At 42.0% G+C, this 24,719-nt stretch overlaps 2 protein-coding genes across 16 annotated transcripts in view; both read left to right on the forward strand.

Moving 5' to 3' along the window:
- The window catches only part of LOC125898899 (major histocompatibility complex class I-related gene protein-like), a 45,869-nt gene extending 26,349 nt beyond the window's left edge, over nucleotides 1-19,520 (forward strand). The window contains exon 8 of the transcript XR_007450665.1: nucleotides 18,955-19,520. The gene's annotated coding sequence lies outside the window, so the exon portion shown is untranslated. The remainder of the gene's footprint in view (nucleotides 1-18,954) is intronic.
- LOC125898897 (major histocompatibility complex class I-related gene protein-like) overlaps nucleotides 1-24,719 on the forward strand; it is a 43,324-nt gene that overhangs the window by 15,172 nt on the left and 3,433 nt on the right. Inside the window, exons 1-7 of one of the 15 annotated variants that reach the window (XR_007450664.1) lie at nucleotides 50-218; nucleotides 12,714-12,980; nucleotides 14,749-15,027; nucleotides 15,921-16,220; nucleotides 16,439-16,540; nucleotides 18,588-18,605; nucleotides 18,740-18,954. The exons of 2 other annotated variants lie outside the window; for them this stretch is intronic. Coding sequence is in view for 12 of the 13 variants with exons in the window: in XM_049592929.1 (XP_049448886.1) it covers nucleotides 170-218; nucleotides 12,714-12,980; nucleotides 14,749-15,027; nucleotides 15,921-16,220; nucleotides 16,439-16,540; nucleotides 18,588-18,605; nucleotides 18,740-18,789 (1,065 nt within the window). In the remaining variant the exon portion in view is untranslated. Of the gene's footprint in view, nucleotides 1-49; nucleotides 219-12,713; nucleotides 12,981-14,748; nucleotides 15,028-15,920; nucleotides 16,221-16,438; nucleotides 16,541-18,587; nucleotides 18,606-18,739; nucleotides 19,521-24,719 lie in introns of those variants that run through there. 12 more of the 15 variants (XM_049592929.1, XM_049592935.1, XM_049592928.1 and 9 more) reach the window with 12 other exon arrangements.

The raw sequence follows: 24,719 nt of genomic DNA on the forward strand, positions 1-24,719 counted from the left end.
TTCAGTCCCTCCCTGGTGTGAGCATGTGATCCCACACTTTCTCTTTCACTCTTTGCTCTCTGGAAATCCCCTCAAACGTTGGTATAGTCTAGAATTCAGTTGATGCAGATAAGTAACGAAGGAAACAGCACTGGACAGAAGACCAAACAGCTGAACCAGCTCTGTTAAGATGAAAAAGTTATTTTTGTTGCTCTGTCTCTGTCACTTTTCATCAGCAGGTAAGATCATATTTGAAATGTTTAACTTTCCACTTGCTCTGCATTTTGCTCCTGCCTAAAGACACTCATGTGATTTTGTTTCACCTCATGTCCATAAGATTGTATGTGTAGTGGCCGTTTTTACTAAGGTCCAAGTTGCTACTGTAGGCTAGCCTGAGTGTCAGACTGAAGCTCCCAGAACCTTAAGTCTGAGTCTGACATCGCCTCCATTGAAGGCGATTTACAAGGGGGAGGGAATTTGATTTTTCCCTAACCAATCAGTAGAGATTAACGACTCACCCAGAATCTGACGTCATTAGTATCCATGCATGCCTTGTTAGTCTGTGTGTGTGTCAGTGGCCATATATATATATATATATATATATATGTATATGCGTCCCATAGGTATATGTATTATATATAGCCATATATATATATATATATATATATATGTATATATATATATATATATATATATATCTCTCTCTCTCTCTCTCTCTCTCTCTGTCTCATATGTGTATATACGGATATACTGTATATATATATATCATGCTGATCTATATATATATATATATATATATATATCTGTCCGTCCTGGAAGAGGGATCCTTCCTCAGTTGCTCTTCCTGAGGTTTCTATTTTTCCTGTATAAAGGGTATATATATATATATATATATATATATCCGCTGTATATAAGGACAGATATGTATATATGCTGTAAAGCCCTGTATATATATATATTGTATATTGAGCTATATATAATATATATATATTGAATTGATTGAGGTAGACTGACAGGTCTGATGTCTTATTCACTCAGCAGCTGACTTGTTGAATGATGGCGAGTGGATTTAATAATAGTGATAATAATGATGATAATAATGATAATGATGCTCATCACAGTGACAGTGGCAGGGCTACAGACCGTTCTGTAATTGCCACAAACTTCGGCAAATGTCTCAATAACAATGGTAACACATGCAAAACTGTGTGACCAAAGTCATGACGGCGGGGGGCAGGGGGTTACGGCTTTGATCAGCGAATATAATGGGACTTGGGATGTACGCTAAATGCTGGCTCCGTTATGCAGCAGATCCATAGACTGTATAAGAGCAGAGCCAGTTGTGCCGCCGTCATCAGGAATGGACGTCGCTTCACGTGACGCTTCAGAGTAAGGCCGTCTCATGTCACATCAAATAAAATTTCTCCGAACACGTTTCTTGTTATTTTAGGTAGTTATTATCACGCTAATGTATGTTCAAGTGTCCATTTCCCCCGATAAGTTGGTTTTAATTCGTTATTTGATTCTATAAACAGTCTGACCATCTCGAGCTTTTATTTTGGTACTTCCGGTGACCGGCAGTGTGAATTTGCATATTAGCTAAATATTTAGTTTCACCCAAAACATTTAGATTTAACATTTAGATTTATATTTAGATTTAATATTTAGATTTAACATTTATATTTATATTTATATTTAGCATTTAGATTTAACATTTATATTTATATTTAATATTTAGATTTAGATTTAGCATTTAGCATTTAGATTTAGATTTAGCATTTAGATTTAACATTTAACATTTAGGTGCCACATTTAATATTTAGATTTAACTATTTAATATATTTCTAAGTTAACAAATATTGCTGTAAATGTGGTAAAAGGTGACGTTAAAAAAATCACAATACTTTTTTAAACATCGTTTGAAGCTAAATGTGGCAAAATGTTAATGTTATTTTCAGCGTGAGACACTTTACAAACGGCACCCCATAACACACACACACACACATATATATATATATATATATATATATATATATATATATATATGTGTGTGTGTGTGTGTTATGGGGTATATATATATATATATATATATACATATTTCTATTTTACTTGTGCATACAGATCCTTCCTCAATAGAAGTGAATGCACTGTGGAGGCGAAGCGAGACCCATCCAAGATGGCGGCCGGCGAGGACGTTGGCTCTGAAAGGCAGCGGCAGTCAATGCGGCATCTATGTATATATGTCTATGTTAGTGGCCGTTTTGGTAAGGAAACGGAACCAGGGCGAGTGAGACAGGATCCGGAATTCGATGGATGCGCCTTTCCGTCAAAATAAAAGCACCAAACTAATAAAAATGCGTGAAACTTTTAATTTAAAGAATATAATTTACAAGAAAAGCCCCAAGCCATTAAGTTAATCGATTTTCTTACACCCCTCATCACCCCAAATTGATGGTGTGCCAGAATTTAAAGTTTTACTTTGGTGAACACTTTTACTTTGGTGAATTTGGTGAATTCTGCAGAGATGGGACCAAGTCACACATGTGCAAGTCTCAAGTAAGTCTCAAGTCATTTTTTCTTGGGCAAGTCAAGTCACAGGTTATGTCAAGTCAAGTCAGGTCCTGTAATAGGTCAAGTCAAGTCCAAGTCAAGTCACATTATTATTGTAATTTTACCTGCAGAATCTGATCTTAATAAAGTGAAAAGACAAGATATAAGTAACTGTCAGTAAACATTGACTTCATCACTGCAATGTTTACTTTGCAGGGACGACCCCCATGTGTGCATGCACACACACACACACAGACACACACACACACACACACACTAACCAAGGCAGCGGCCAAAATCACCCATTTAGCTCATTTAACCCTGTGTTGCTTGTTCATAAAACGTACAGCTGGTCTTGTGATGAACCGGTCGGAATGTTCGCTCACGTTTTCTGGGGTTAATGTTAGTAAATAAATTTAAAAAAAAGTTCCACCAAACCGACCCACCCCCCCACCCCCATATCGTATCAAGCTAACGTTAGCTAATTACCGACTAATCAGATAATATTAGCTAGAAATCCAATCATGACAACGCCATTCTCAGCCTGTGCTCTTACCGGGTAATCAACATTATTTTTTAAATTAATTTATTAATTTTATATTCTAACCGAAAACATGATGTAAATAACACCCAAGTCATTCAAGTCATCGTGTCTCAAGTCAAGTCCCGAGTCTTTAACTTCCAAGTCCGAGTCAAGTGTCAAGTCTTTTATTTTTTGTCAAGTCAAGTCACAAGTCATCAAAACAGTGACTCGAGTCGACTCGAGTCCAAGTCACAATGACTTGAGTCCCCATCTCTGGAATTCCGCATCCGCTCTCTAGACCAGAACCAGAATCCAGACAAAATTCAGAGTGAATAAAAACCAGGCTCTTCACTTTATGTGAAGAGCCTTGTGATGCGAGGCTAATGCCTCATGGGTGCCGAAAACAAGCGAGCATTGCCAGTTTAAATGTCTCCGTCGTCGTGCGCGCCCAGCTGCATCGCCGTTAAATCCAGTTTAGCAGCTTCCTTAATTTGGTCCTCCGTTAACGCGAGTAGTGGCGAAATACCTCAATAGCATCGTTAATGTTGTCTGTAGGATCGGAAAGTCCCTCCTATCGTCTATTCCTAATCACTATTCCTTGACCTTGGTGGGAGACGTCACGAGGTCAAGGATTGATGAGTAGGAGAATTCATAAGGACTTAGGAAAAGTGAACCGCGGAGCTGAGGGAATCCCACCGCACTTACGCTGGGCTACGTCATCATGCGACGGCGGATGTCAGTGACGTAGGTCGACCGTGGTGAAACTACAGTTTACCGCAGATGGACTACAAAAAGTGCATCTCAGATACTCCGCCCTGTGCCTTCTTACCATGTTGCTTCATGGAGGCTATATAAACGTGGACAGCACAGTGAAAAATATGACTTAATTACCAACGTCTGAATTGAATTAAAAAAGATAGATAGGCAGTCACAAAACTGAAACACTGAAAATGGTTGCTCACACTCACCCTCCTGAATCATTGTGATTATTTATGACAAATGTTCAAGTGTATGCAAGAGAGGCAAATATGTTAGGCTTACAAATCTACTACTGTACATATCATTCTTAAGTTGCAAACATGTTAAATTAAAAACATCATCTAAATAAAACCACGTCATATCCCTTTTTCTTGAAACACAAACTTCTGTGTTAATATGCCAATCAATCATCATTTGTCATTAGCTTACAATGGTTTAAAAACGACCACAAAACTCAGTAAACACCTTGAAATGTTGACATGATTGTGCCTTGAAGTTATTTTTATTTTATTTATTTTTTAAATTGTGTTTATTGGATTTTCCATTATATTAGTGACAATAACAACACAGGAAAAAAGAAAAGAACAAATAACAAGAGCATACATAGGGATGAAGGTGCACCGGTGCAATTAATAGTATATCTTCTGCCTAAATGGACAGGTTTTCTGTGTTTGCTGATGTTCGTATGGAAGAAATGAGTAAACTATTCAATTCACAGAGAGAGCAGAAAGGGGAAAGGGGGGGGGGCAGGGTAGAGATGTGGGAGGCTTTATTCTAAAGTGTTTGGGTGAAATAGTCTAAGAAGGGCTGCTTCCCACTGAAGAGGTGCCCGTATGAGTGCAGAGATGTCAGCATCTGTGACTGAAGAAAAATTAATTAATTATATTGCTAAAAGCTGGTGATTCAACAACGCTCAAATAGTGACATGATTAATGCACACTGAGCATATCTTACACCACAATATTAACTTGAATTGGGTAATGTTACAACAGTAGCGTGACGTTTATAGTTCGCATGGGTTTAACATATTGTTGAGAGTTTGGAACATATCACGTTATGCATATTATCAAGTTATGTCATGAGATGGGCAAAGCTTCATGTAACGGTGACTTTAATTTTTTTTTTTTTTTTTAATTTTCTATACTTTATTAATCCCCCTGACAGGAATTTAAATTTTTTTTCACTCTGTTTGTCAATTACACACAGGTCCGAACACACACATGCATAAACTGGACCTATACATGCACTAAGTGGAGAGATGTCAGAGTGGGCTGCCCATGACAGGCGCTCCGAGCGGTTGGGGGGTTCGGTGCCTTGCTCAGGGGCACCTCGGCAGTGCCCAGGTGGTGAACTGGCATCTCTCCAGCTACCAGTCCACGCTCCATATTTTGGTCCAGACGGGGACTTGAACAGGCGACCCTCCGGTTCCCATCCCAAGTCCCTATGGACTGAGCTACTGCCGCCGCTAGACTATGAAAACATCAGGTTTCTACACAGGCACTGACGGTGTAACAGAAAGGTGGACAGAATGCACGGATGTGTTTGGCAATGACTGGTGCCTATGTGTTATTGAACAATGTTTAATAAAGGGGAAGGTGCCTACTTTATATATTTGTAATGACGTATCTGCGCTGTTCTCTCTCCGTTACATATTCCATAGCCTAAATACTGTGGAGAGACAGTCTCTTCACTTACAGAACCTAAACAGACCAACACTGCCCCCTAGCAAACCTAATAAGTATTGATGCGCGCTCCTGACGGTGGCAGTCGATTTTTGGCATGCAGTGTCTTTACGGCACTAATTTGCATGGGTCTAGAACTTTTCACATCTAAAAACTACATACAGTATTGACTGATGTCACTAGTGTTGCAGGGTGGAGTACCATAGTATTACGGTGCCTCGCCTACTGTGGGATAAGTTCAAAGTCCAATCGCAAGAGGGTCAGTGTCCATGCGCCGTTCAATAATGGCGCACGCTGGTCAATAATGGCGCACGCTGGCCACCTGGCACTCAATATGCTGTTGTAGTGGTTTGTTTTCCAGACATGTGAGTATCTTTGAGCAGTGAAAGTTATTATTTATTTCTTTTTACTTGTTGGCAGTGATTTGTTTTCCACAGAGCTCTACATGCGAGCATTTTACTCACATTTGCGACTAAAAATAGTTTTGTGCCAGCAAAATAAATCATTCAGGACACTGTGCGAGTACAGATTTCAACCAGCAGCAGAAACGAAAGGCGAATCCTGCTGGTTGTGGGTTGAACGGGGGTCACAGACAGGAATACCGTGGTCAAATAGCCTATGGCGGCTCCTCGGCTCAAGATAACGGCTTACTGGCGACAGACAAGTCCGACTCCAGGTCCAGTAGCCTAATTTCCTCTTTCACTGGCGTCATGACTGCCCAGTAGTACCTGGACAACCGAGCCGTGGCGGCACACAGGTATGTGGCATGTCAGAGGAGAAACGAGCCATTCACATTTCTCTCTTTGTGGCAGGTAACCAGGGGCGGGGCTTCAGGGGGTGCTGGGAGGGCGGCACGCCCCCAGCCCGGGCCCGGATAAGAGGTGGGACTTAAGGGAGCCTGGCCTCTACCACGGCTGAGGGGAGCTGGAGAAGGCGGGCCCTCCCATGACTTGTGCCCAGAGGAGCACGGAGTATGGGCACAGTCTGTTTAAGATCACCCATCATGCAGATTTATACAGAGGTTATATAGGTTGCCCCAGTCAGGATTGAGTCATGGTTGCTAAAAACTTTACAAGACTGACTGACTTTAGTGATGTAGTAGGTGTAAAATATTGAATAAAATGTTGTGCTGTATGACTGGCTTTATTTTCACTCTCACTTTATGACGCGCAAATTTACAAGTGGATCGCCGATATTGTCTCCAAGTGTATTTTGGGTAAAACTCGTCACCAACCGTTTACCAACGTCATCAGTCACTTGTCAGCAGATTGCAAACTAGGTGGAGCATTTTTACGGACTAAGTTAACATGAGTGGCACTTCATATAAGCATAAAAGTGGAGCGGCAAAGCGAAAAGAAAAGGAAAAAAGAGAGCAAGGAAAAGCCAAGTTACAAAAATTGGACAAATATTTTGTTCATCATCCTGGAGATGAACCCAACTTTTTTGTTGGCAGCGATTCAGGCCCGCCAAAACTGCCAGCACAGCCAGGGAGCCAGGTTTATTACAGGTAGCAATTCTAACGATCACTATACACAATGTGTGAGTTAGTTGTAAACTGTTGGTGGTTGTAAATTGTAGTAGCCCAGCCGCCTAGCTTATATCCCCTTCTTTCTCTCTCGGCGGTATAGCGGTGATGTCAGGGACTCAGCAGTTGCTAGCTGCTCCAGGGTAGAGCCAGACCTGGTGCCTGACCAGCAGCCCCCCTCCTCACCCGCGCTGCACACTGGAAATGAAAGCAGCAGCAGGTCTCCTCCCGCTACAGGTGACACGCAGACCACGGATGATGAAAACCCTCCTCTGGAATGTTTTCCAACTGATCGGGCCAATTTTGCTGAAAACATCCAGGACGCCAACATTAAAAGATATATCCTTAAGATGGGCCCATGCAGACCCAAAGGTCCATTTCCAACTGATAACAACAATCTGTGTTTTTCGGAAAGTTATTACACCTCTACCACTAAAGTTGGGATGAAACTTCCCCACAGCTGGATGTGCTATTCCCCCAAATTAGACTGCTGTTACTGTGAGCCTTGCTGGCTTTTTGCCAACCGAAATGCCCCATATTACAACAATGCATGGGTAAACGGAATAAGAGACTGGAAACATCTTTCTACCAAAGTTGAGAAGCATGAATCCATGCAAATACATCTTGGTGCATGCATAGTCTACGAGCAGTGGAAATTCAACAGCACAATAGACGCTGAAATGGAGAGGAATGTGCGTAATGCAGCCTTGTTTTGGAGACAGGTCCTGGAGCGCATTGTAAATGTCACTCTTACTCTGGCTTCATGCAACCTGGCATTCAGGGGGCACAGGGAAGTTCTAGGTCAGGGAAATGCTGGCAACTTTTTGTCAATAATCGAGTTATTAGCTCGGTACGACCCTGTTTTGAAAGAGCTAATCAACCAACCAGAAGGGTCAGTGAAATACCTAAGTCACCAGATTCAAGATGAGATTATTTACATCCTGTCTCAATGTGTGAAAGCTGACATAATTAATGAAATAAACGAAGCCCCGTTTTATTCCATTATCATGGACACAACGCAAGATGTGTCAAAGATAGACCAGCTCAGCCAGGTGTACCGTTACGTAACTGTTGTTAAGAATGACATGGACATTGCAACAGATATACAGATCAGTGAAGTGTTTTTGGGTTTTGAAGTAACTGTGGGCTCATCAGCCTCAGAGCTTGAAAACCAAATCCTGGGCGCTATAGAGAAAAATGGAATAGATCTGTCAAAATGCTGTGGACAGGGCTATGATGGGGCCGCAAATATGAGTGGTGCGTATTCAGGCGTACAGGCAAGAATAACAGAGAGGGAGCCCCTTGCCCGTTATGTTCATTGCTCTTCAACCTCAACCTTGCTCTCAACGTACTCGTACTCGTACTCGTATTCGTCGTCCTCCGCTTATCCGGGTCCAGGTCGCGGGGGCAGCATCCTCAGCAAAGAAGTCCAGACAGTCCTCTCCCCAGCCACTTCCGTCAGCTCTTCCGCAGGAACCCCGAGGCATTCCCAGGCCAGCCGGGTGATGTAGTCCCTCCAGCGTGTTCTGGGGTGGCCCCGAGGTCTCCTTCCGGTTGGACAAGCCCATAACACCTCCCAAGGGAGGCGTCCGGAAGGCATCCTTACCAGATGCCCGAACCACCTCAACTGGTACTCCGAGTCCCTCCCGGATGTCTGAGCTCCTCACCCTGCGGAGGAAACTCATTTCGGACCGGTTAAGCGCCTGCATCACTGCTGACGCCGCACCAATCCGCCTTTCAATCTCCCGCTCCATCCTACCCTCACTTGTGAACAAGATCCCGAGATACTTAAACTCCTCCACCTGAGGAAGGACCTCCCCCCCGACCTGGAGTGGGCAATCCACCCTTTTCCGGCTGAGGACCATGGCCTCAGACTTGGAGGTGCTGATTCTCATCCCAGCCGCTTCACACTCGGCTGCAAACCGTCCCAGCGAGACCTGGAGGTCACTGTTCGATGGAGCTAGGAGGACCACGTCATCTGCAAAAAGCAGGGATGAGATCCTCCCGTCACTGAACCTGACACCCTCCACCACTCGGCTGCACCTAGAAATTCTGTCCATAAAAGTTATGAACAGAACCGGTGACAAAGGGCAGCCCTGGCGGAGTCCAACCCTCACTGGGAACAGGTCCGACTTACTGCCAGCCACGCGAACCAGATTCATGCTCCTTCGGTACAGGGACTGGATGGCCCTTAGCAAGGGGCCACCAACCCCATACTCCCGGAGCACCCCCCACAGGATGCCCCTGGGGACACGGTCGTAAGCCTTCTCCAAATCCACAAAACACATGTGGACTGGTTGGGCAAACTCCCATGCCCCCTCCAGCACCCTGGCGACGGTAAAGAGCTGGTCCACAGTTCCGCATCTGGAACGAAAACCACATTGCTCCTCCTCAATCTGAGGTTCAACTATCGACCGGAGGCTCTTCTCCAGCACCCTGGAGTAGACCTTACCGGGTAGGCTGAGGAGTGTGATCCCCCTGTAGTTGGAACACACCCTCTGGTCCCCTTTCTTGAAAATGGGGACCACCACCCCAGTCTGCCACTCCAGAGGCACTGCCCCCAATGTCCACGCAATGTTGCAGAGGCGTGTCAGCCAGGACAGCCTTACAACATCCAGAGCCTTGAGATATCCAGGACGAATCTCATCCACCCCCAGGGCTCCGCCGCCTCGGAGTTGTTTCACTACCTCAGCAACTTCTGCCCCAGAAATTGGACGACCCGCCCCCGAGACCCCCGTCTCTGTTTCCTCACTGGAATACGTGTTGGTGGGATTGAGAACCTCCTCAAAGTATTCCTTCCACTGCCCGACAATGTCCCCACTTGACGTCAGCAGCTCCCTGTCCCCACTGTAAACAGTGTGAGCAAGTTGCCGCCTCCCCCCCCCGAGGCGCCGGACGGTTTGCCAGAACCTCTTTGGAGCCGATCGATAGTCTTCCTCCACGACTGCCGCCGCTGCACTCCGCTTGGCCCGCCGGTACCCGTCAGCTGCTTCCAGAGACCCACAGACCAACCATGCCCTGTAGGCCTCCTTCTTCAGCCTGACGGCTCCCCTCACCTCTGGTGTCCACCAGCGGGTTCGGGGATTACCGCCGCGACAGGCCCCAGCGGCCTTGCGGCCACAGCTCGCCACCGCCGCCTCAACAATGGCAGAGCGGAACAAGGCCCATTCGGACTCAATATCCCCCTCTGCCCTCGGGACGCGGTCGAAGCTCTCCCGGAGGTGGGAGTTGAAGATTATCTGGACAGGTTCTTCTGCCAGGTGTTCCCAGCAGACCCTCACTGTTCGTTTGGGCCTGCCAGGTCTGCGCGGCGTCTTCTCCCGCCATCTGATCCAACTCACCACCAGGTGGTGATCAGTTGACAGCTCTGCTCCTCTCTTCACCCGAGTGTCCAGAACATATGGCCGCAGTTCAAATGATACGACTACAAAGTCGATCATTGACCTGCGATCTAGGCTGTCCTGGTGCCATGTGCACCGATGGACATCCTTATGTTTGAACATGGTGTTAGTTATGGCCCAACTGCGACCCGCACAGAAGTCCAATAACTGAACACCACTCAGATTCAGAACGGGCAGGCCGTTCCTCCCAGTCACGCCCCTCCAGGTCCCACTGTCATTGCCCACGTGAGCGTTGAAGTCCCCCAGCAGAACAATGGAGTCCCCGGTCGGGGCACTGTCCAGCACCTGTCCCAGGGACTCCAAAAAGGGCGGGTACTCTGAACGCATAAGCACAGACAACAGTCAGGACCTGTTCCCCGACCCGAAGGCACAGGGAAGCAACCCTTTCGAAAAAAACAAAAAAAAAAAGACAAAAAAGAGGAGCGTAGTGAAGCAAGTGCACTCAAGAATGCCATAAACAAATTTTCTTTCATATTTTTGGTCAACATGCAAACCAAGATTCTTGAGTGTATAAACACTGCCTCACAGTTACCGCAAGCTAAGGACGCGGATATTCTGAAAGCATCTACTCTTCTGCAAAACGCCATCAGTGTTTTGATGGAGTTTAGGGAGCAATTTGATGAGGCTAAGTCTGCCACTCTTGCTCTAGCTACAAAATGGGGAAGTCAAACACAGTTTGAAGCAGCCAGGGCCAGAAAAGTTAAGCGTCACTTTGATGAACTTTCTGACTGACGCAGAGAGCAACTTTGGGGTGAACGTTTTCAATGCCTGTCTTGATATTATCATCCAGCAACTGTCCCAAAGATTCACCAGCTTAAATGGAACTGTGAATATGTTTGAGGTAATTCACCCCAACACACTGCTGCAAGCAGGAGCAGAGGAGTTACACCAAGCTGCCCGGCGGCTTAGTGAGCACTACAGTCGGGACATTGCCCCAGCTTCTCTGGGCAGCTGCTTTGCTTTAGAACCTCTTTCAGGGACAAGATAACAAAGCAAAAGTCTGTAGCGGATCTGGCAAAAATGCTCCTTGTCAACCACCCAACAGTAACTTCTACATTCAGTGAGGTTTGCACCGCCCTCCTTTTATTTTTGACTCTTCCCGTCACCGTTGCAACCTCTGAGTGCTCATTCTCCAAGTTAAAACTCATTAAAAACCACTTGAGGAGCACAGTGGGACAGGAGAGACTGAGTGGATTTGCCTTGTTGTCCAGAGAGAATGAGAGAGCAAAGAAAATGGACATACAGAGCATCGTGGACGAGTTCGCGGAGTGCAAGGCTCATCGTATGCCCTTCAAATAGTGGTGAGTAGGCCTATAGTACTTCATATTGAAATTGTGTTTGTGAACACGTGTGCCGCTGTGCCAGTTTTACTAAACTTTATAGCTACTGATACAGGCTCTGAGTTGAAATAGTTAAAGTGGGTGTCAAAATGATGCAGTCGCTATCCGTGGTGCTGAACTGCTTTGAATTTGTGTTGTTTTATTATTAGTGACCATGTAGCCTAATGTTTTTGTTGTTCTCTTGGTTTGTTATACTTCATGTCCATTTGATGGACTTCAAAATGACATAGTCGCTCTCCGTGGTGCCGAAGCTTGTAAGCCCCGCTGTTGCGGGCATGTGTATGTTGTAAAATGATGTTATCATGAGCTTTATTATTTGGGTTTAAAGGGCCCGGTCATTTGCCCCGCCCCCTACCCGGCTCTGATTTGTTCCGCTAGTGCAGGTAACGGTCCACAAACCTCACCGCACTTTAGGGATTGTTCTTTACTTATGAAGGGACTGTTCTTTACTTATGAAGGGACTGTTCTTTACTTGTCAGGGGAGGAGGGTGGCTGATTGATTTTTATTTATTTATTTTATTTCAATCCCCCCATGTTAATCACTTATTGATGCTGTTTTTGAAGTATGAATAAGTCAATAAGTAATTTATTCCATTAAAATATCATTAATATATTATAGAAAAATGATTTATCTTTTTATAAATGACAAAAGGCACATCTGCCTCATTTTTGCTTTGGTATTGTGATACTACTCACAACCATGATACTGTCACTGGTATCGTACAGTGGGTCCCAATTTTGGTACCGTGACAACACTAGATGTCACAACCATTCCATTCAGAGATGCACAGTGAGGCGGCTTGGGTGCCGCTTAAAAAAGTGTTCCCCCACTTTTGGGAGTGGGGGAACACTGCTCTCTCAGAGGCCCAAAGTGTTCCCCTACTTCTAATTTTACAAATTAAGCACTGTGTGTGTATATTTATAATGTGTGTATAAACCTTGTTTGTCCTGCAGTGAAACACACCCTGAGGTATGCCTTAACTGCATCTTCTGAAGTGCAAGACTTCAACTTTGTCGGTGTCACAGTGGTTGATGGCATTGTGGCGGGTTACTGCGACAGTGTCAACAAGAAAGTGGAACCAAAACAGGACTGGATGAGAAAACTCATTGAAGATGATCCTCAGCACTTGGAGTGGCATACCCAACAGTGTTATGTGTATTACCCCAACTTCTTCAAAACCATGATACATGATTTGAAACAGCTCTTCAACCAAAGTGGAGGTAAAATATTTGGTAGTCTGTTTTTCACTGGTTAGGACTGTTTGGAAATTATATTGTTATATATATATGTCATGATATGTGAGTAGATATCGTCTTCGATTTTGGATGTGTTGTCTTCTTCTGGTTTTAAAGGCTGCATTACAATAAAGTGATGTAACTTTCTGAACTTAACACACTCTTCTAACATTCTATTATTTGTCTTTACCCAATTAGTTGTTATATTGTTAGTGGTGTATATATTTTCTGAAAGCAACAGCTGTCAACCCCTACAGTCTCGTCACAATATTTATATCAAGGTATTTGGTCAAAATATTGTGATATTTGATTTTTTTCCGATATTGCCTGGCCCTATTGTATCCTGACACTCCAGAGAGCCTCAAGAAACTATCAATACCCCATGTTCATCTGTACAGGTGTTAGTTCAAGAATCCTCACTCCCCACTTTTCATCTAACCTTTGGTATTGCTGCAGAATACTTAACCTCCTGATACACAAGCTTTTCCTTAGTATGCATTTTTTATTTCTTCTAGCTATTTTGGATCAGCAGGACCCAATTAGATTTTTCTTTAAAACAAAGCATTGTCTCTGAGCAGTAAGTAGTTGTGGAAAAAAAATATGTCCTTTTAAGGGATTGATGGGTTTATTTTTAATAGTCACAATTAAAGTATAAAGTAGTATATTTCAATGCCTGAATATTGTAATGCAAAAACAAAATTACAAACACTGCAACATTTGTTCAATGTTTTGTAACTCTTAAGACTAGAGGACACTGATCAAGTCTTAAACTACTCAAAACTGTTGTTTCCAGTGCCTGAACATGGCTGTGCAAAAGCCAAGTCGTACTGAATACAATAATAAAGACCCAATGTCCTTTAAAAAGTACTTGCTAATTAACAGCATTTTAACTTTTTTACTATTGCTAAAATTCATACAATGTTTATGCCATTTCAAACTACAATTGTTATAAAAGCAAAAACACTTTTCAACCTTAAAATCTGATCAGTTTTTGTGCTTTTTCCAATTATGTGTGGATCGACTGTAGGCTGTGACTTGGCAGAGATGGCTGCCATCTTGGTTTTACATAGATTAGTGAAGTGAGTTCTTGCTACTTATAGATGGTATAAAAAAGTGTCCACAAATGAGGACAACAGGTCTACATTAAGCAAAATGAATTATATGGTGCAGCAAACTCCAAATGTAATCTCCTCATATGAGGATGCAGGGTCACAGGAGGTTAACAGTCAAACAGGACTAATTATGTACAGTTTTGATATTTCATTTGAAATATATATCATATTAATTATTTGGAGTTATTTCATGCTGGTCATACCAACCTGCACAAGGGTGAAGGTTGAGATAGCTGTGGTTAAAAGATGACAGACAATAAGGGAGAGCAATATGGTTCCCAGCTGGACTCCAACCAGGGATATTATAGGTCATGGTCGGCATCTTAACTTAAACCCTGGTGTGGCTTTATACATAAAACAGTTTAATGTAACCAGATTGCAAGAAGAAATAACCACTTGGTTTACTGTCATTGTCAGTTATTTACAGAACATTACTACAGCTGTCGTGGAATAGAATTTAGTTTTCATCACTCATATAAAGAAAAAGTGGATTATCCGCACTTGAATCATGAGCACACCACAAGACAGGGAGAATAGCTATGCATCACACAGTGCAGAGTATTTCTGAGATCATCTTTCCACTGGAGCTATGCATCATCAGTGCATCATTGCTAACTGCAGAGTCTGTCTCTGTCTCTCAGGTGTCCACATTCTCCAGACGAATGCTGGTTGTGATTGGGATGACGAGACTGGAGAGGTTACTGGTTTTTATCAGTTTGGTTATGATGGAGAAGACTTAATGTCATTCGACCTGAAGACACTGACATGGGTCGCTTCAAAACCACAGGCTTACCACATCAATACGAGATGGCAATCTGACAAAACTGTAATTCAAAGCATTGAATACCAACTCACACAGATTTTCCCTGAGTGGCTGAAGAAGTATGTGGCCTACAGCAACAGCTCTCTGCTGAGAACAGGTAGAATCACATGACCTGATATAATTTCATGAACACAAAGATGTTCTTACAGTCTGTATTGTTTTATTACTCCACTGACATGACCTTCTCAGATTCTGTCACTGATTGTTGTGAGTTTCTTTAGTGGTAATGTAGTTCCCTTCTCTGTCTATATACAGACAATGATGAGGTTGTGTAGCCAATGGGTTCTTATGTAGCACTGTCATATGTTCTTATAGCTCATAAGATGGGTGTATGGGCATGTGTCACATTCCCCTGAAAGAAAAGTTGGTGGATAATTTTGATGCACACAGTTGAGTCATACAGGGACAGTTCAGTGATTTTATGATAATTTATATTTAAGTTTACTGACAGGGACAGGAATCATCAGGCAGACAAGGGTCAGAACAAGGAAGGTAGTCGAAACAGGCAAATAACTCCAAAGGTACAGGCAAGAAATACAAAGTCAGGCAGAGGGTCAGACAGGCAGGACGTTTACAAGTTCCAGATTCAGGTTTCACATCATAGATAACAGGTTACAGAATTCAGGGACTAGAAAGCAAAGGTAAAAAAAAGTACATGCCAATGTTGCCAACCTGCCAGGGAGTGAATGCCAAAGGGCTGATTAAGGGCTGATAAGGAAATTGTAAAAAGGAGGGACAGTCTGAGGCCATGTGGTGGATGAATGAAAAATGCAATGAAGGAACCTTGTAATGGGGAATGTGGCTGGAGAGGAAGGACAGAGAGAAAGATAAGACCATCATTGTGTTCAAATAGCTATTTATTCAGTATTTTGGTTTATGATGATTTAATGACATTCACATCAACCTCAACTGTATTTTTCTTTCTCATCTTTCTCTATCCCCTCTCCATCTCTCGCCTCCTCTCCCTCCATTGTCTCTCTGTCTCCTCAGAGCCCTCAGTGTTTCTCCTCCAGAAGACGCCCTCCTCTCCAGTCAGCTGCCACGCTACAGGTTTCTTCCCTGACAGAGCCATGATGTTCTGGAGGAAAGATGGAGAGGAGATTCATGAAGATGTGGAACCTGGAGAGATTCTCCCCAACCATGATGGCACCTTCCAGATGAGTGTTGACCTGGACCTTTCATCAGTCACACGTGAAGACTGGTGGAGGTACGACTGTGTGTTTCATCTCTCTGGTGTAAAGGACGACATCATTACCAGACTGGATGAAGCAGTGATCAGGACCAACAGGGGTAAGAATGAGACCAGAGGGTGCTGATAGGGACTGCGTGTCTGTGGTTTGCTTTAGCTTTTGTCCTCCAGCTGGAATAAACCAATTAAATCCTTTAACTAAGCCAACATAGGTTGCTGGCACGTAGTTCACAGCAGATAAAACACTGGACGTACCTCTGTTCTAACCTGCTTTATCTGTATCAGCCTAAAATATGTAAAATATTTTTTTGGTCCACAGAGAGGCCCAGTAACATGACCGTCCCCATCGTTGCTGCAGTGGTTGCTCTTGCTCTCTTCCTTGTCGCTGCCTTTGGATTCATGGCTTACAAAAAGAAGAAAGGTGAGACAGAAAATGAAATGATCATCTGCTCAATTGACTTTTTTAATGCTTTGATTGTAGTCTTTGAATTGATGTTTTTATTCAGATTATATTCAATTGAAATGAGCACCAGTTCCCTGCACCCCACAATTTGAAGCAACCTACAGTAAGCACTGTAAGGCTCAGAGCCTGAGTCATGATAATATATCACTATGATGTAGGAGAGAAGGGATAGGAAAAGTAGTAAGGACTAAACAGAGGGGTAGAATGACTTGATTTTTCTGTCTGAGTGAGTACCAAAAACTATGGAGAAATCTCAGCACACCCAAAAACAACAGGTGCGTAGGAGGGAGGCTGCAACCCGAAAATATATAAATCAAAAAAGGCTACCGCACACTGTCTCACTCTTTTTAATTTTATTTAAGCAATGTCGCGTCGGTGTGACCTTCCTCAGGCATTTCAGGCAGCATCACAACATTTCATATATAGATATATATATACAACGAAACTGGCACACATGAGGACCGACCCAGGAAAGGAAGACCAAGAGTCACCTCTGCTTCTGAGGATAAGTTCATCCGAGTCACCAGCCTCAGAAATCGCAAGTTAACAGCAGCTCAGATCAGAGACCAGATGAATGCCACACAGAGTTCTAGCAGCAGACCCATCACTAGAACAATTGTTAAGAGGAGACTGCGCGAATCAGGCCTTCATGGTCAAATAGCTGCTAGGAAACCACTGCTAAGGAGAGGCAACAAGCAGAAGAGATTTGTTTGGGCCAAGAAACACAAGGAATGGACATTAGACCAGTGGAAATCTGTGCTTTGGTCTGATGAGTCCAAATTTGAGATCTTTGGTTCCAACCGCCGTGTCTTTGTGAGACGCAGAAAAGGTGAACGGATGGATTCCACATGCCTGGTTCCCACTGTGAAGCATGGAGGAGGAGGTGTGATGGTGTGGGGGTGTTTTGCTGGTGACACTGTTGGGGATTTATTCAAAATTGAAGGCACACTGAACCAGCATGGCTACCACAGCATCCTGCAGCGACATGCCATCCCATCCGGTTTGCGTTACTTGGGCGATCATTTATTTTCCACAGGCCATTGACCCCAAACACACCTCCAGGCTGTGTAAGGGCTATTTGACCAAGAAGGAGAGTGATGGAGTGCTGCGGCAGATGACCTGGCCTCCACAGTCACCGGACCTGAACCCAATCGAGATGGTTTGGGGTGAGCTGGACCGCAGAGTGAAGGCAAAGGGGCCAACAAGTGCTAAACACCTCTGGGAACTCCTTCAAGACTGTCGGAAAACCATTTCAGGTGACTACCTCTTGAAGCTCATGGAGAGAATGCCAAGAGTGTGCAAAGCAGTAATCAGAGCAAAGGGTGGCTATTTTGAAGAAACTAGAATATAAAACATGTTTTCAGTTATTTCACCTTTTTTTGTTAAGTACACAACTCCACATGTGTTCATTCATAGTTTTGATGCCTTCAGTGAGAATCTACAATGTAAATAGTCATGAAAATAAAGAAAACGCATTGAATGAGAAGGTGTGTCCAAACTTTTGGCCTGTACTGTGTATGTATGTATGTATGTATGTACATATCCAAAATGGATGCAATTAACCAATAGCAGGACTGGAGGGCTCAACAATACTGATGAGTATCACCTGTCAGAGAACAACAGCAGTCATTACTAAACAGACACATCACAGTGTCTTAACTTGCATTATACGAAAACATTTTTAGAAACATAGTGTCCAATGATAAAAATAGAAATATACAAATAAGGGCATTAGTGCCAATTTTCAAAGTTTATTTAAAAGTTTTTTTGAAGAAAACATTAATAGTTTAAAGTACAACAATATTTTAGATTTTCTGGACTGTAGGCAATAGAATAAATAGCAAATATACACATACTTATAAGAGAACATTTTTAAATATGTATCAAGGCTCACTTACTGTCTGAGTGAGTAGAAGCGGGGATCATATTAACTAGGGATGAGATGATGAAAGATGGCATCTACAACAGTGACTGAAATGTTGATGATGGTCTGTTTTGATTTCAGCCAAAGGCCCTCCATCTCGTAAGTAAATCTTACTTTACAGACTTAACACTGTAGATTGATAAGTGGTTCAAATTATTGTGCAGATGAACTTTTTAGGACTGTGAGTGGACTCTATGCAGTTTCACACAAACTGTTTGTTTCTGACCTTACAGCTCCTGACAACTGCCTTGAGGTCTCTGAGAAACTGAATCCAGACAACTGATTGACAAACGCACTCACTGAGTTTCCTCATATGGGATGAAGAAAGTAAACTCTTTGACATGTGCCATGTTAAATAACATTACATAACATAAGTGAAGTATTAGTCATGATTTATGTGGTTGATATGTAAGTGCAAGTTTTTTTGGCAGATGCATTAAGCACCCAGGTGTCCATAGCCAACAACCTTTATGCACCCAGGGTTGAAAGGCTATTGTGGCTATTTACATTACGGTGTTCTGGGTATTCGAGCAACATCGAAATATGACATTAACATGAATAGGTCTAATCAGCTTTTCAGGTAAGATTTATGTTGGCTGCCCCCTTAAAGTCAGAGAATCAAACTATTAGTCGGAGACTTGCTTGTTTGTTTGTTTGTTTGTTTGTTTGTTTTACAATGTAGATATGAGACTGGGGCAAGCTGTAGAGTATCTGCTCTTTGCTTGGGCAAGTGAGTGATTTAAAGGCAGCTGTAAGGTATGTTTGGTCAGGGTTAGACAAAGATGTCAGAGGGCACAGTGGATTTATGAGGGCGCAGCTAATACACACTGCAGGGCCTAATGACAGGTCAAAACATTAGTTAACATGAATATTGGGCTTATAGGAATGCTCACCCAAGTTTTGGTGCAATTTATTGTGTACTGATAATCACAAATGAATAACAAAATGAGATATATTATTCTTTTTTGTACTGATGTTTTGCTTTTCAATAAAGTTTGGCTCTTTGTTCAAAAACTTTTCTCAAAAGTTTTCGTAAAGGGAATCTGTGTTGTAAGGACTTGTTGGGGCTTGGTACCCAACCTCGGATTTGACCTTTTGTCCTGGCTCCCCCTTGCCATAGCATGTTTGTTGTACTTCATCAATCTCTAGCTGCAATAGCAGTTGCCATTTGTGGATGTTGGAACACTGGACTAGTTGTTGTTTCTTTGTCAGGCTAGATGTTGGGTTTCAAAGCTTCCATGTATCCCACATCCTCTGCGTGTAGCCCCTCTCACAGGGATTACTAGTATAGTAGTATTCAATAGTTCCATATTCTCTGCTCTAGTCCATCTCTGTCTTGTTCCATTAGTCCATTTCTCATCAGGTTCCCCAACACCTGACATGGACCTTGTTGACCCAGGCAACATCCGAGCCAGTATGACTCTTGCGTTTGTGGTTCCACTCATCCTGAGGTTGGCTAGCAGTATTAAGGATATGTGTTATGCCGCCCTGACTGGGAATGGAACCACAGATCTTCTGTGTCAAAGTCATTAGCCTTACAGTTACACTGGAACTATGGTGACCATCGCAAACTGCACACATACAGCCATATGGTTTGTCCATTCTGGGCTACTGTAGAAATAATATGGTGGATTTCTTTGAAGAGGACCCTCCGCATATGTACATATAAACAGCTCACTGTAAAGTAACAACAACACAAGTTATAAACTAATGAAAACATAGTTATGAATATTATACTCAGTTTCTACCAGTGTATCCTCTTAAATCCTACACACTGGACCTTTAAAAGGTGTATGTTTTATTTTTCTTTTGCCTTTTATTTACATTTTAAAAGTATTATTTCAATGAACTGATGACAGTATTTCTCTTTATCAACATTTATGTGTGTCTTCTCAGTTTCACCCTCTTTATCATCCATTTGGAAAACCTTTTTTTTCCTGCTGTAATGGTGTATATTTTTTAAACTTTTAGATGCCAGGTAAATTCAGAGATTTACATTTGGTATCTCAGAAACCAAGGAGCAGACAGAGCGTTACAGTATCTAAACTGTAGGGGAGATAATTACAGCACACTGCATTATCAGCAGCATCCCTATAGCACCATATCTAAACGACTATATTTATCAGTTTGCTTGGCACTAAAGGCTTTTTCAGTACCCACTGAACCTCACTCTGCAAACTGCCTTATGCGGTGAAATACCCAGTGGGTTCTAAATGTAATTTAAACACTGATAGCAACATCAGCAGGTCTTGGTGACAGATCACAAGAATAAATGTCTGCCCACTGACACTTTAATGATTTGAGTAATGGAGTGAAAAATAAGATTGTGCCACCACCACCAAACAGTGAACTGTTGGGAGACTAGTGCAATGTTAAAATACCAGTGTGGCTAGCATTAAGGTGTCCTTTACTTGGAACAAAGGGAGGCTGGCCCAAACCAAGAGAAACAGCTCCAGTCCCAATTATCTAGACATATTTTGGACCATACAGTACAGGAAAAAGGACTCTCTTTCTGACTGAGGACGGTTTGTAATAACTTCATTTGGACAGCAGAGGTCCTGTTTGAGCTCTTGGAGCCCGCCTTGATTCTTTTGCAGTGAAAAGAGAAAGTCATCTTGTCACCCTCTGCTGGCACCATAAACTGTATAAAATACTCACACATCACATGAGCCTTATTATGTGCCTGGGGGTACGACGTAAAAGAGAATGACAGAAAGAAAACAAAAATGTTAGTTGTGTTTTTTTTTTTTGTTTTTTTTTTACAGTTTTAGCCCACTAACTATCCCACTATTGGCAATGGTACTACTGTACTTTCAATAAAGCAATCATGCTATCAAATTCACAAAATGTCTGAATACATTGCTCTTCTTAATGGGTTCAGTTGACTCTTTAATCTGCAATTTCCTATGACCTGTGTTCCAAACACACACCATGTGAAACTGTACGTGGGCAACTGTGCACTCAATGGGTATTAATGAATCAGTTCAGTCTGAAGACAGATTTGTTTTGGTTACATTTGTAAGGGCAATAATGTTTAAACTTATTTGTGTATCTACAGCCTTTTAGCATACTTTAAGGCATTAGCAATCCAATCCAACTTTATTTGTAAAGCACTTTAAAACAACTACAGAGTACCAAAGTGCTGTACAGAAGAATAAATAAAAGACAAAACAGTTCGCACAAGGCATAAAATACAAGTAACATAAATTAAGAGACATAAAACATTTGTAAAAAAAAAAAAAAAAAAAAAAAGCAGCTATACAATAAAAACAAACAAAATAAAATAAAACAAACAATAACACAAAATAAAATCAACATCTTACAGGGTGTCAAAGGCCAGGGAGAAGAGATGGGTTTTAAGAAGAGATTTAAAAATAGACAGAGAAGACGCCTGTCTAATGTGCAGAGGCAGATTGTTCCACGTTTTAGGAGCTGCCACAGCGAAAGCACGGTCCCCTCTGAGCTTGCACTTAGTTTTTGGCACAGTCAGGAGCAGCTGATCAGCTGACCTGGGTGAGCGGGTAGGTGAATGCAGCAGCTCAGAGAGGTAGGGCGGGGCAAGACCATTGAGGGATTTAAAAGCAAATAAAAGAATTTTAAAATGAATCCTAAAGTGTATGGGCAGCCAGCAGTGTGAACATTGTATGAACTGAGGTGATTACATAATATCTGACAGAAGGACAGCCTTATTATTCCAGAGGAGCCTTTCATTTGTCAATCACGAGGATCACTGTGTAAAAAGTGACACCATGCCCTGACAGGCTGATTCTTACCAATACTCATCATCATCCAAATGTTCATTGAATATATGAAAACCATTTTATTGATTTAACATCTCAGTCATAATACAGTCACAGGTATGTGCAATGCATCTCTAATTTTGCCAAATTTCATGCTTGACTGATAGAATATTTAGAAAGCTCCAGGATTTAAAGGCACTTCACTTGACCCTCTGAGTTTTTTCAGTCCCTCGCTGGTGTGAGCATGTGATCCCACACTTTCTCTTTCACGCTTTGCTCTCTGGGAATCCCCTCTAACTTTGGTACAGTCTAGAATTCAGTTGACGCAGATAAGTAACAGAGTAAACAACACTGGACGGAAGACCAAGCAGCTGAACCAGCTCTATTAAGACAAGATGAAAAAGTTATTTTTGATGCTTTTTTTCTGTCACTTTTCATCAGCAGGTAAGATCATATTTGAAATGTTTAACTTTCCACTTGCTCTGCATTTTGCTCCTGCGTAGCTCAACGACACAAGGGTTTTTTTTTTCACCTCAACTCCATAAGATTGTATGTTTTAACTGAATCCTACTAACATATGATGTGCGTGTTGACAATGTGCGTATATTTATAATGTGTGTATAAACCTTATTTTTCCTGCAGTGAAACACACCCTGAGGTATGCCGTTACTACATCTTCTAGAGAGCAAGACTTCATGTTTGTCGGTATTGCAGTGGTTGATGGCATTGTGGTGGGTAACTGCAACAGCATCAACAAGAAAGTGGAACCAAAACAGGACTGGATGAGAAAATTCATTGAAGACAATCCTTGGCACTTGGAGTGGTACACGCGACAGTGTTTAGAGAATCAGCCAAACTTCTTCAGAACCACGATTTACAATTTGAAACAGCGCTTCAACCAAAGTGGAGGTAAAGTATTTGCTATTTTGTTTTTCACTGGTTAGGACTGTTTGGAAATTATATTGATGTCATGATATGTAAGTAGATATCGTCTTCGATTTTGGATGTGTTGTCTTCTCCTGGTTTTAAAGGCTGAATTACAATAAAGTGATGTAACTTTCTGAACTTAACACACTCTTCTAACATTCTATTATTTGTCTTTACCCAATTAGTTGTTATATTGTTAGTGGTGTATATATTTTCTGAAAGCAACAGCTGTCAACCCCTACAGTCTCGTCACAATATTTATATCAAGGTATTTGGTCAAAATATTGTGATGTTTAATTTTTTCCGATATTGCCTGGCCCTATTGTATCCTGACACTCCAGAGAGCCTCAAGAAACTATCAATACCCCATGTTCATCTGTACAGGTGTTAGTTCAAGAATCCTCACTCCCCACTTTTCATCTAACCTTTGGTATTGCTGCAGAATACTTAACCTCCTGATACACAAGCTTTTCCTTAGTATGCATTCTTTTATTTCTTCTAGCTATTTTGGATCAGCAGGACCCAATTAGATTTTTCTTTAAAACAAAGCATTGTCTCTGAGCAGTAAGTAGTTTTGGAAAAAAAAGATGTCCTTCTATGGGGTCTTTTTTTAAATAGTCACAATTAAAGTATAAAGCAGTAGCCTATGTTTCAATGCCTGAATATTGTAATGCAAAAACAAAATTACAAACACTGCAACATTTGTTCAATGTTTTGTCACTCTTAAGGCTAGAGGACACTGATCAAGTCTTAAACTGCTTAGAACTGTTGTTTCCAGTGCCTGAACATGGCTGTGCAAAAGCGAAGTTGTAATTAATACAATAATAAAGATCCAATGTCCTTTAAAAAGTACTTGCTAGTTAACAGCATTTTAACTTTTTACTGTTGCTAAAATTCATACAATGTTTATGCCATTTCAAACTACAATTGTTATAAAAGCAAAAAAAAGTTTCAACCTAAAAATCTGATCAGTTTTTGTGCTTTTTCCAATTATGTGTAGATCGACTGTAGGCTGTGACTTGGCAGAGATGGCTGCCATCTTGTTTTTACATAGATTAGTGAATTGAGCTCTTGCTACTAACAGATGGCATAAAAAGGTCTACATTAAGCAAAAATGAATTATATGGTGCAGCAAACTCCAAATGTAATGTCCTCATATGAGGATGCAGGGTCACAGGAGGTTAACAGTCAAACAGGACTAATTATGTACAATTTGGATATTTAATTTGGAATATATATCAGATTAATTATTTGGAGTTATTTCATGCTGGTCATACCAACCTGCACAAGGGTGAAGGTTGAGATAGCCGTGATTAAGAGATGACAGACAATAAGGGAGAGCGATAAGGTTCCCAGCTGGACTCCAACCAGGGATATTATAGGTCATGGTCGGCATTTTAACTTAAACCCTGTGACTTTGTACATAAAACAGTTTAATGTAACCAGATTGCAAGAAGACATAACCACTTGGTTTACTGTCATTGTCAGTTATTTAGAGAACATTACTACAGCTGTTGTTGAATGGAATTTAGTTTTCATCACTCAT

Source organism: Epinephelus fuscoguttatus, linkage group LG12, assembly GCF_011397635.1.
Source record: "Epinephelus fuscoguttatus linkage group LG12, E.fuscoguttatus.final_Chr_v1".
Taxonomy (NCBI): Eukaryota; Metazoa; Chordata; class Actinopteri; order Perciformes; family Serranidae; genus Epinephelus; species Epinephelus fuscoguttatus.